Consider the following 12,985-nt stretch of genomic DNA (forward strand, 5'->3'; position numbering starts at 1 on the left):
TACCAATTGTAGCTTTCCACTCAAAGAGCCCTGGGAGTTGTAGTTTGGTGAAGTGCTGGCGATTCTCAGAGGTCCCTAGCCTTCTTTCACAGAACTATAGTCCCCAGTGTTTTCTGGGGTGATAAATTACTATTAAACCAGACTAATTGTGTGATCGCCAGTCTAACTTTCGTCAACCATCTGTGTTTGCACAGCAGTGGGTCAGTAGCAAGCATTATCACAAATAACCAAAAATAACTATAATTAAGTTTAATGAAGTTTAATTGAGATTTATTTTAAATATAATTTATAATTAAATATAATAAGTTCATAATTTTACTACTGCATCATGGCAAATATGGAAGCAACAGGTATACTGGAAACCAGGGGGGCTAAAGCACTGTATGTACATGTACAGCAGAGTACATGCATACATGTATGCACAAAAACAACATATTGAATATCATCATTCAATGTCATCACTGAGGGTGCTGGGCTCTGTCATAGTGCATGCAGCTAAGTGCATTTTTCCTACTGTAGCCCGGCAACCTTTGTGATTTCACAAGGGATCCTGAGGAACATCTCTCCCAAGCACATAGATCCATTGGTGCTCCTACAAAAATTGGAACCCCAAGCAATCACTTGGGGGAACACACAAGCAGGAAACCCCTGCTAGAAACTTCAGCACTACTTCTCGTTTTTTAATTATTCTAAACTAGAGCTTCCCACATTGCTTCCTGGCAAAGTGATCATCACACCCTTTCTTTGTAGTCTGCCCATAATGTAGGTGAACTGGTTTCCAAACCCACCCTTGCAGCTCAATCCTATGGTTTTTCCTGCCAAAGAATGCAGCCACACCAAAATGGGCTGGGGGGGGGGGATTGGAAGACTTGAGAAGGGGAAAAGGAAAATATTTTTCCCTTTCAATAAGCCCCATGACCTCAAATGGGTCTCCTCGAACTTGCACCAGCTCCTTAGCAGGAGATGTGGCTGCTTGCTCTCAAGGGGGTAGCATCTGGTGCAACTCACCTACACTGGCTGCCACCACCTCCCACCTCTGACATGCCTCCCACCCTCTTCCATTCTGCCTTCCCCTCTGACTTATCATCTGCAGAGGGCATTCCTCTTCCTGCCGTCATGTGTTGGACCTCTGCAGCCTCTTTAGTGGCAGTCAGGAAGTGCACAACTTCATGCGCTTCCAGAATACCTTTTGTGACAATGCGTTACACCTCTGGAACATTAGTTCCAGCAGCAGCAATGGCCCATTTACAGCCTATTGGATTGGGCTGTAAATCATAGCTCTTTAGCTACAAAGAAGGCACACACACATACTATAATGAATGATATTTAAATTATAGAAGGTATACAATTACAGGCAATAAAAGGTGGATAGAGTTCCAATGAACAAGGCAGTGCACCATCATATGGAAAACATTTTTCTGCGCGACCTTAGGGCATAGGTTCTTAGATGTTGGTATCTTTTCTGGACACTGACTACTTTATTCACATTACACTGTGGAAAACTTTGCAAAGTGGCTTCTACCAGCTAAATTCTGGATATGTCAAGTAAAGAACTTGCCAAGGAGAGGAAGGCTACAACAGCATGAACCAGATTTGACTGGCAATTTGGCACAGAGGGACTCTGTGCAAGTATTGCAACAACAAGATGAAGAAAAGCATGCTCTGTGTTCTCAGGTGTTGGATCTGTAAGAAATCCCACCTGTCCTTCTCCAGTCAATCATGCCAGAATAAAGTGTCTTCATAAATTTAAGCCTCAGTGTCCTCCCTAACTTGACAAGTCTAGGGCTGTCACCCAACTGAAGAAATCTTAGTTGTTTCATTGATTGATTAAAGTCATGCAGTCATCCTGAAGCAAGAAACAGGAGCACTGAAATAATGTCCGCAACACCATTTCTATTCCAAGCAGCAGAATGAGATCTTGGACATGGAAAATGAAGATAGTAACATGTGTAGAAGGAGTGTATGCACTAATGGTGCAAGGGGAAGATGATGTGGGTTTATTCTGTTTTAAGATCTGTTTTTAAAAGTTGGTCATTGCTTTGATTGCTTCTGGACAAAGAGTGATCTACAAATAAATTATGAAAAGGTGCCCATTAGACCCACAGGGCTCTCCTATGTTTCCAAGGACCTTGGTTTCTCACATTTGTACAGTGGCGTCACCCGGTATGGGAGGCCAGCACATCACCCCCATGATGGACCTCCTCCTACGCAGTGGGTGGGGCAATGCCCCTAGTGGTGGGCATAGTGATGTACCATCACCCTGCCCCCATTGGTTTTTGGGCTATATAGAAAGGAAGTACAGGAACCTATGTAAATCAGACAGGAAGTACAGGAACCTATGTAAAACAAAAACAAAGAAGTATGGACTTCTGAGAATGGTTTTGAATATTTCATTGTTGCATATGTATACATAGTCTTAGTACAGAGGTTCCCAAACTTCCTCTGTTCACAGTGCCCCTACAGCTTTCCATAATTTTTCACACTACCCTCACAGGTTTTACTGCTATTTCCCCCTTGGAAATTTAAAATATCTCACAGTGCCCCTGTAGTGCTGTGGTGCACAATTTGAAAACTGTGCTCTTAATATAGCTACTACTGATACTTTTAGTGCAATGTCTGAGGAAACCCAAACTTCTTTACCAGGCAAGGCGTATGAACTCCAAATGCAGGAAATACTTGTGTATCTCATAAAAGAGGCTCAAGAGCTTCGTCTTTGGAACCCGTTGTACCAGAAGCTCAAGGAAGCTTCCCAGCTTCAGTTTAACATCTGGAGGGGGTTTTTTGGACCAAAACAATGGAAAGCACCAAATGCCTCACATTAAAGGGAATTTGACATTTTCTTGTTGGCAACATCTAATTTCAACTGCTATGTGACATTTGGCTAGTTGTCATGAGAGGAAATGTACTAATTCCAGTGCCTTACTGGAGTGGGCTTTCAAAATTAAAGCACACACACACACACCCAAAAAAACACCTACAAACCCAACCTCCTCTTTTCACTGTAGAATTGACAATGGAAGAACTATTTCTAAGAGACCTGCACAAGGCTCAAACCATTTAGTATCAGTACAGCTTGCAAGTCTGAAACTCCTTCATACAGGAGGTATTAGGAAGAAGAATATTTTGGTCTGTAAGGCAGGCTTTCAAGTTGCCACAAGAAGTCAATGCAAAGCCTCTACCCTGGAAACTTGCCTGCTGAGCAATGCCTTCCTCCCTCTTGTCTTTTTGAGGTCAGAAAAAGGCCTTTCATTTTAGGCACACCATTGCCCCATAGGGCCTGTAGTCTCTGCAGCTATTTCTTATTTAATTACAAGTGCCAGGACTGTATATGTAGAACCCCACCTTGTAAAAGTTTTTTATTGCTGTTTATGGTTGGAAGTTAATGTGGTATATTTAATGGAGCTTTTTTTTTAAAGTACGTTTTGAGTTCTGTTTGCAATCCAGAAGGTTATCATTAAGGCTTTTTAACTTCTGCATTAGCAATCCACCAGAATTTCCAGGGATCAGTCGTATCTCAGCTAAATGTCAAGTTAGTTTATAAGCCATGCCAATGTGTCTACCATGTTTGTAAATTGTGCAGAGTGGTGCTGTTAGCTGCCAAGCTTAGGCTGTAGGGTTCCTGGAGCAGAAAAAAAAATTATAGGTCCTTTATCATATTAGCAAACATACAGAGCATCTCCAGTATTAAAGAGCTGCCATTTTCCTCTGGACCCAAAGCATGACTTGTTATCTCCTCAAAATTCAATCTTTAATTCTATTAAGTGCAACAGAAAAACAAAATATTAAGACCAATGTTTCATGTTTTCCCCACTCTTTATTGCCAACAAATGTAGATTTAAAATCACGGTTCCAAAAAAAATGTGTGTAATAAATACTTCACTTTGGGCTGTAATAAATAAAAAAATATTAACAAGGAATGCACTTTGCCAGCCACAAGTGTGATCAGTTCTTGGAAGAAAAAAAAATAGAAAGAAAAACGATATGGCCATAGTTCACAGTTATGCAGCCACAAAGCTGCCCCTTACAGTTAATTCTACAACACTGAGTTCTCCCTCCCTCCCAATTCCTCAAATGTTATTCACAGTTTTAAGTCCTCCATCAGAACTGTTTGCTGCAGAGCTTCAAGTCCTACTGATATCTTTCAAGAGGGAGTGAAGCAAGGAAAACTACATTCCATAGAATTCCTTTTTACACCATTACTCCACCAAGTAGAATGTAGGTTTCATGTCTGGTCCCAGCCCAGCACACAAGATGAAATATTTGTTCGTACCTGTCCCTACTCTTCACTCAGCCATCAACATACTAGTCTTTCCAACTTCCTCCACTGTAGACTTCAGTGAGAAAAGTCCTTTTGGTTTTAGAAGAGTTCTTTTAATTACATCGTTGCAATAGCATGTTCAATGCATATTCCATTCGCTGCTTTAGTTCCAAGGAGCACCCAGACATCAGAAGTGTTGTCAAGCGAAATGTCGTAGACACCCTGTCTTCATTGATGTAAGTAAGCAGATACTCCTCATTTTGGTTACAAATGATGATTTTTGTGTGATCGTGGTAGAAGTTCACCTGCCAAAAAGAATTAGACAACTCAGCTTAACGTGCTCCTTTCACTTCCCAAACAAAAACATAACATTTCACAATATCTTCTTTGGCTATTGGCACCGCTCCACTGGTTGCCATACTGGGACTAACTCAGCCTATTTACTACACCGACTTTAAAATCATCAGTATTTGAGTCAAGCTTTCCCTATTTTGAAATGTATTCTCTCCTAAACAAGCAGGATCAGTGGCTACAAATCACTCATATAAAGAATTGGTCTGAACTACTTTAGACTCTCCATACATCCTAGAAAAAATCCTTGTATCATGCAGTCCACGTGATCTCTAGAACAATTATCTACTTAGACAAGAAATTTTTGTTTTGATCTGTGCATACAAGCAGATAAAGCAAGATCACTTTAAGACCAAGATAAGATTCCTATACACACTTCTTTGGAAGCAAGCGGATTTTTTTTCTGCATAAGATCATGTTGCAAGTCATGAGCCATTAGTTATTTGATTTTTCTCTGTAAACCGCTTTGTGAACTTTTAGTTGAAAAGCGGTATATAAATACTGTTGTTGTTGTTATTGTTATTATTATTAATAATAATAATATTAATAATATTAATATTAATAATAATTCTCTACAATGGACTTTACACAAGGACTGGCAGATCTGGACAAGTCACATTTCTACACAAGATGGGAAGGACTGACCATTCTCTTTTGTTGGTAAAAGCATGAATTGTCATAGTTGAGTTGTGTAATGTGTTCAGCTCTCAAGTAGCTGGGAGAACATTAAATATGATCACCCTGCTGGGCTCCATCAAGATCCAGACTGCCAGAAACTACATCTCATGGACCCTAGCGCCTGTGACGACTTGGTAGTCCAAGTCCTGTAGGAAGCCCACAATATAGGATGTGTCATTTATAATAATGGCAGAAGCCATTAGTTCTCTCCCTAATCCCACCTACCCCCAGAAACAGAACAACAGTATTTCATTATTTGCTAGATGGTCATGATTCAGTTATAATTCATCAGGTTGATAAAACCCACGCTTAACATTTTTAATAAAAACAAGTTCAGGACTCCTTTCAGTGAAGTTGAAGACCCCCAAAAGAACACATTTTAGAAGTCATTTTTAAAATTCACACCAGTATATCTGTGGATAGTGTTGCCAGTGACACATTCAGACAGCTAGCCTATCTACTAAGCAGCAGCAAGATGCAATGCCTTAACAGAACCACAAGACTAGTATGGCCACAAAATCCATCCTCTTAATAATCCTCAGCAACTTGTTATTTTTGGCCAGCCAGACTAATAGCCATGGCCTACATTCTTCACGTAGTCATTTAATCTCCTTAGGAAATGATTTATGCTAGTTGCCATCATTTCATCCTATCAAAGCAAGTTCTTTGGATTGTATACTGAAATGTATACAGTAGTACTGTGAAATGTTTTAGAAGCCTCTGCCAATTGACTCCAATTGTTTGAGCAAATGAACAAAGAACACAGACTTACCTGAAAGGTGCCATCATTGAAGAGCATCATTAATGCCTTATCAGATTTTAGCCACTGCAGGAGGTACAACCTAGGTCTGCGAACATCAGTTACACTGGGCAGGTCCCCTCCCTAAAAAAAAAATAAAAAAATAAAAATAAATAAGGCACATACTTCAATTACAACAAAGTTCATCACCATGCAAGCAAACTGTCTACAAAGACCCAAGTTATATATCCACACAACTCACATCCATGAGGTTTTCCTCCATGTAATGCGAGAAGTACTTCAGGACAGTCACTTGACTGATAAACTGTTCAGGGGCCTCCGTAGCAGAGAAAACAGAGCACTGGCCAAGCTCTGCATAGTAATGGACTGTTCTGCAGGACAAAAAAAAAATACAGAGAACAGTGAGCCATAAGTTTAAGTAAAGAGGAAATATTCAGTTGACAGTTTGTTTTGTCAGCCAGCCACGTACTTTTTGTCTGGAAGGAGGCTCATGTGTGCACCATTGTTGAAAAGAACACCCACAGTGTGGTCCGATAGCTGATAACCAAATCCATATTTGTTGGAGTAGTCCACCCATTTTGTGACCCACTGGAAGGAGGCAGTCATCTGTTCTTTGGGAATATGATCCGAGTCTGGCATGTTTTCTAAACAGCCCCGCAGCACTCTTGCAACAGTGTCAGCTACACTTCCCATAGTGCTGTCTTCAAGGCCTAGGAGGAAAATTAAGGGGAGAGAACACATTAGCACAAATATGTCATGGTTTCTAGCAATTTGTCTTTTTCTTTCTTACATAACTTGAAACCTATCCCTACTACAACCTTCAAACTATAGTTCCCAGGTTTTCTTTGGGAGGCAAAACAGTTAAATTTATTCAAAGGAGGGGGCTACAGATGCTATCCAAACTTTCCTGTACTATTGCCAAACTGCAGTTTCTAGAATTATTTGGGGATCTGTGACAATTGCATTATAGTTACAGCAACACCACAGGTATGCCACATGAGCGTGAACTGAGAAAGTTATGTCAACCAGCTTCCTAAGATTTTTCAGTCTAACTTGAAGCACAGACTCAAAAACTTGAACTTGCTGAACAGGATTTGATTTAATTGGTATGTCCTACTTACATTCACTGCTGCTGCTGCAGCTTCCCAACGTGCCTCGAACTATCATCCGAATAGCATCACCTATTTGCTTGTTCTCGGTTAGCACACCTGGTTTGGCTACAGTGGTGGTGGAAGCCTGAATCTCCTGAAAGGGAAAGAGTACTATGTAATTATCAAAATAAGAGGCCCAGTGATGATTTTTTGCAGGACCCTAAAGCATTTTGTTGCTACAGGCTTAGTCACTCTAAAACCAGAGAACATCAAGACTACTTAAAAAAAAAAGTAATCTCTAAAGGGAATGATATTCTTTTCATAGGAGTTTCCCATACTCGTGCCATTTGTTTGGCATGGCAAGTCAATTCCACCACTATTTCTCCAATCTTCCTGCAGTTTTTCCCTCCCCCCCCCCATACATATGGCAATCTGAGATTGTACATCAGTTGTGTCTGCACACTGTTTAAACAGGTTTATCCTGGACTAAAAACTCATTTCAAGGCTGAGGAAGAGTGCCAGAATCACAACAGAGTACAGTGTGGGGCAGAGAGATACAGATGCTAGAAGATTTGTACTAATGAGTTATGTACATGACAGAAACAAATATCTGTTGTAGCCTTGATATCTATGTGGGTATTACAAATATGTCATAAGCTTACACCCCTTATGTTCTCAATTTTTGTTCTTGTAGGAAACACCATTAACCTTGTCCCAGAAGCATAAACATTTATCACACAACTATGTTGCACATACCTCCTCTGGATGGTGTTTCAGGGGCTGCTGGGTTATTGAGGTTTTCTTCAAGTCATGTCTAAGTTTATAGATTTCTTCATCTTCTTTAACCAGCCGATCTGAAAGAGTAAAACAAAATTTTACTTACTACTTTGTCCATTACTTGAGCCTTATATTAAGATCATAGTGCAAGACACATGTACTCCCTATCCAGTCTCATTTGCATTTGTACAATCTCACAGGGCAGAACATGCTATTATACCAAACCATCATTAATCAAGGAAATGGCTAAACAGGAACTGCAGCTTACAGTCTATATTAAAGCTGGCATGTAGGACAACAGTTTTGGCTTTTGGAAGTTTAGTTGTTCTCTATAAAGCTAAGACATGCCTGTATCCAACACAAGAAGCCTTTAGAGGTAGCAGAGAACTAGTATTTACTATTGGCATTTAGCTAGGAAGTAAGGCAAGCATGCGCTCTTTCCAACCACAAAACAAGATGAACAGCAAACTGCACTCAAACAGAAATAGCTGCTTACTGTGTGTGTCAAAATATCTTGCTTTTTCCTTCTTGCCCCCAAAGAGAGCTGCAGCCGCCTTTTTGAAGAAGTTCTTAGCCGGGCTTGACAAATTGAAGTCAGGAACTGTATGACAACAGCTAGGTGGAAGCCTCTCTGGAGTGAAGCCCTAAGGAGACAAGGTGCACAAACAAAGTCAGCAAACCGGAAGTTGAACTCTGAACAAAGCTAACCAAAATGCAGGAATGGATGGTACCAACCAGCAAGAAGTCATGCCGAACTACATCGTCCAAACTGGGGCGATCTTCAGGGTTTTTAGACAACATGCTTGCAATCAAGTGCTTCGCAGGGGGCAACAGTGAAGATGGTAACGAATATCTTGCTTCCCTTATACATCTGTAGGTTTCCTTTAGATTGGTTGTTTCAAATGGAGGCCTTCCTAACAGCATGGTGTACCTGATGGAAAGGAAAGAGAACACTCTCAGTATTTGAATTTCTACTGAAGGCAATCCACAATAAAAAAAAAAATCTGTATCCATCTGTAGTGTCCCCTATCTCTAGCTTTTTATTTCTAAAAAGCTCAGTTCAAATCTTCTATTTGGACATTAGTATTCTGTGCAAATGCAGGCACAGCAGGACACTTCAGAACTATGCAGAATCCAGACTCCAGCAAAATGTGGCCCATATGGCTGTAGGAGAAGTGGAGTTAGCTTGCTAGCTAAGCATGTACTTTGCATTGGATGCAGTCCCTGGCATCCAATTAAGATGCCTGGTAGCAGAGCTGGGAAGGACTTCTGACCAAGATCTTGGGAGTACAGAATACTGAACTAGATGGACCAATGGTCTGACTCCAATAGAGACAGATTCTTGGGTATACGTTTTGGCCTCCTGTATCAGTTTTGCCCCTAACTGTAATTAGCACAAGCAAAACTATTTATCCAGAATAAGTCACTCACTGCAACTCTGCTTATTTGTGTAATAATTATACAGATCAGAGTTCAGCAGGGTTCAGAGAGAACATGCACATTTCAAACTGATCTCACCCAGCAAGGGTCAGATCCCCATTAGCATCATTTTGTACATTGACCTGGAAGGTTAACTAAATACCCTCGAGATACTCACATGACACAGCCCAAGGCCCAAATGTCAGATTCACAGCCATGCCCTTGTTTGTTAAGGACTTCTGGAGAAAGGTAGTTTGGTGTGCCACATATTGTTCTGAAAGATAAAAATCAGATGAGTTAAAAAAAAAAAAGAAAGCAGTTGGACAATTAGACCTCCATCCCCCATGTTAACATGCTCATATTATGCCAGTAGTAGTTCTGCTGCCACCATACAAGGCTTAATAGCAGAGATTGTAATGGAAAGCTCAGTGCTAGCTATATTGCTGCCCCCAGTGGTTGGTTCATTCATTCTCTTATTCTTTTATGGAACTGTATAATCTGTTGGAAGCCTTTGCTTTACTGAAAAGCACTATCAACATTATGTACTATCATCTTGGGGGATTATTTAGATTGAAAAGCAGGATATAGCCATTTAAAATAAACAAAAACATCCCAGAAGGAGAGAATGCATGAAGATAGCTGGAATTTTAATGCACAAGATTCCTATGATGTACTGACCCATTAAAATGGTCAAAATATGTTGTATCGGATATAATTTTTGGAAGGGAAGAGGAGACAATAAATGATATTCATAAGTTAGATATCACGAGTCACAAGCTAACAATAATGACCTATTACAAGAGGCAACATCTCTCTTTATACTTAACTAGGATATTCAATTTTCCCTTCCCTCCACCCTCCATTGTGGCTTGGAATGAGAAATGGGAGGAAAAAATGGTCCTTCTCTTTCCCAGATCCTTACCTTCTCCTGTGTTCCAATGGTTCCAGCCTTGCTGCCAGCCCAAAGTCACCTACTTTCAATTCCATGGAATCGCTAATGAAAAAATTACCTGCAGAGACAAAAGGGGAGGAACCAACTGAGTCTCAATCAATGAAGTCGTGTATTAGACAAGTGCTGACTTGTGCCTAAAAGGAAGCCAGCAGATTGCTGGGCTTTTTTTTTCTTTTTAAAGCAAAGGAATACTTAATGTTATTACTCAAGCATTCCAGGATGCCATTGCAAGACTGGATCAGCTTATCAATTAATCCCAACTAGTGCAATTTTAACAGGGTCATAACTATGGAGCAGAATTGCCTTTTCAGGGCCTAATAGCTGGATACAATTCAAATGCCTGGAGAGAACGTCAACTTACCTAGCTTAAGATCTCTATGCAAAATCTCTTGCTCGTGAAGGTACTTTAATCCTGACACAATTTGTCTGAGGTAGTATCGCACTTCTGGCGCTGTCAAAACCTTCCTTGCTTTCAAGATATGAGCCATAGACTGGTGGGGGGAAAAAAACACAAAGTAAATTGGTTGAAGCCCACCATGAGGCATATGTAAGAAGGCTGTATTAATGTAAGGAATAAAGGACGGCCTAGAAAAGCCATGGAAGATACCTTTTACATATTAAACCTTTTACATTAACTGCCAATTCCAAGTAAGTGGGTATTGGATTGCTCTCATTGGATGCTCACCCTTCGGCTGCAGTACTCCAGGAGAATGTAAATGTTCTCCTTGTCCTCAAAGTAGTGGTAGAACTGCACGATGTGTCTGTGGTTGAGCATCCTGTGCAGCTCAATCTCTTTATCAATCTAGAAAAGGACACAATTAAAAAGAGTTATTGGCATCACTACCCACATGCTGTGGAAAGCCAGTGCTTACACGTGAGGAAGAGGGCAGGGCCACTGCAGGAAGAGGGCAGGGCCACCCAAGCGCATAAAGAGATTCCTGAGCGGGGAGTCACCAGGGCTCAAAACACACCTTTTCTCTTTGATGAGGCTTTGCTACTCGGCTGTGAGGAATGATCTTTGCAGCATAGACTTTGTTCGTGCTCAAATCTGTCATCTCGTAACACTTAGCAAAGCCACCCTGAAGAGAAATAAATGCAGGGAGAGAATATATTAGATGTGACAGCAGAACCTCTCCCTCCTTCCCAAGCGGAGTGTCCAAGCCAGAAGGGAAGTCTCAAATGGCAAGGGATGTAATTGTGAACTGTGCGCCACCAGGATTTTGTGGCAATGGGAGAGGGACAAGAGAACGTTCATCTCAGTACCACCCTTTCTCCAGTGCACTGCCAGGGGCAGGCAGAACCACAAAGGATCCTATCACATATATGCACAAGGAGGAACTAGCAAGAAAATGCTTTCCCCAGCATGTACGTGCAGCAGAGGCGACACACGTACATCGGTCATACATGATGGTTTACATGCCTTCTGCCACCCTACACAGAACTCTTCTCTGCTGCAAAGGAGCCCATTCAGGCAGTGATTTATGGTACAAGCAGTCTCTACTTCATCAAATGCCTCAAGTGAGCCAAGAAGGCGTCAGGTAGACAAAAGGCACTAGCTACTAAGTTAACAGGAGGCAAGGAGAATGAAAGGCAATACAGCCCAGGGCACCAATGCCCTAAATGGGGGGGGGGGAATCACTGGATTTTTGCAAGGAAGGAAGCTATGGGAAAATTACAGCTGGTGGTTGAGGTGGGGAGAGGAAAGGGAGGCGGGGGGGGCACCCTAAAGAAAGAGAGTCTCTGGTGAAACCGAGGCTGAACCAGGTCTGCGAGCAAAAAATGCCAAGGTGGGTGGCTAGACAAATTGGAGAGGGGGGGAAAGAGGTGATCATCTCTCCCCTTTCAATAATCCAACGACAGTCCCAGCAGATCCTCTGCAGGTCTACTCAGGAGCAAGCCCCATTCCATCCAAGGGGGCTTATTCCCAAGAAAGTGTGCGCGGTTAGGGTGGCAGCCACAGTCCCCAGAAGAACCAGCCCGCTGGGGATTTACCTTGCCTAGCACCTTGCCGCGGCAGTAGCGCCTTCCCGTGGTGGGGTCGGTAATAATCCGAGAGACCTCTGTGGAGGAGTGCGAGTGGTGGTGGTGGTGATGCTCCGGGTCCGCGGCGGGCGCTGTCACCGCCTTCTTCCTCCGCGATTCCCCGCTGCAGGTCTTGCCCAGCGCTTGCTCGCCCATCTTGCTGCTGCTGGTGGTGCTGCCGCCGCCGCTGGCTCCAGTACTACCCGGCTGGTAAGCGATAGTCCTCAATAAATCCATAGCCTCGTCGGCCGGCTCTTCCCAGCGCCCAAGCCCAGCTCCAGCTTCCCACCAGGCAACCGGCGCAGCTCTTACAATCACTGGCAATGAAGACGGCAGCGAGCGGGGCTCTCCTTTTATAGCGCTGGGGAGGCCCCACCCCCCGATTGTGACGTCACAATGCACAGCATTCCAGCCGGTCTCCGAACCAAGTTCTCTAACAGCTGGGGGAGCCCTGGCTGGCTGGGCTGGCTTTGCCGTGGGACAGGTAAGGAGGCTACAGCCGAGGGCTTCCTTAGCTGGGCGGCACCACCTGGGAGAAGGGCTTGTGCTGTGCAACAGCTAGTAGTACCAGCTGATCCCACTGCCATGCGCACTGAAGCTTACTCCCGAGTAAACCCTTGCAGGAGCACACCACCTGGACCTGGGAGAAGAGCTTGTGCAACAGCAAGTAGTACCAG

The 12,985-nt window shown here is 42.6% G+C and overlaps 1 protein-coding gene across 1 annotated transcript; it reads right to left on the reverse strand.

Annotated features, from left to right (window-relative positions):
* Nucleotides 1-3,794: 3,794 nt before the first annotated feature.
* PLK2 (polo like kinase 2) lies at nt 3,795-12,615 on the reverse strand. Its single transcript, XM_066613864.1, has 14 exons — nt 12,279-12,615; nt 11,258-11,365; nt 10,972-11,088; nt 10,648-10,777; nt 10,257-10,344; nt 9,513-9,608; nt 8,651-8,846; nt 8,412-8,559; nt 7,895-7,992; nt 7,169-7,292; nt 6,517-6,757; nt 6,289-6,418; nt 6,060-6,170; nt 3,795-4,563 (listed from the first exon to the last, which is right to left on the reverse strand). Exons 1-14 carry the CDS (start codon nt 12,543-12,545, stop codon nt 4,372-4,374), a joined length of 2,046 nt encoding a protein of 681 aa, XP_066469961.1. The 5' UTR covers nt 12,546-12,615; the 3' UTR covers nt 3,795-4,371.
* Nucleotides 12,616-12,985: the final 370 nt, after the last annotated feature.

This window comes from Tiliqua scincoides, chromosome 2 (assembly GCF_035046505.1).
Source record: "Tiliqua scincoides isolate rTilSci1 chromosome 2, rTilSci1.hap2, whole genome shotgun sequence".
In the NCBI taxonomy this organism is placed as follows: Eukaryota; Metazoa; Chordata; class Lepidosauria; order Squamata; family Scincidae; genus Tiliqua; species Tiliqua scincoides.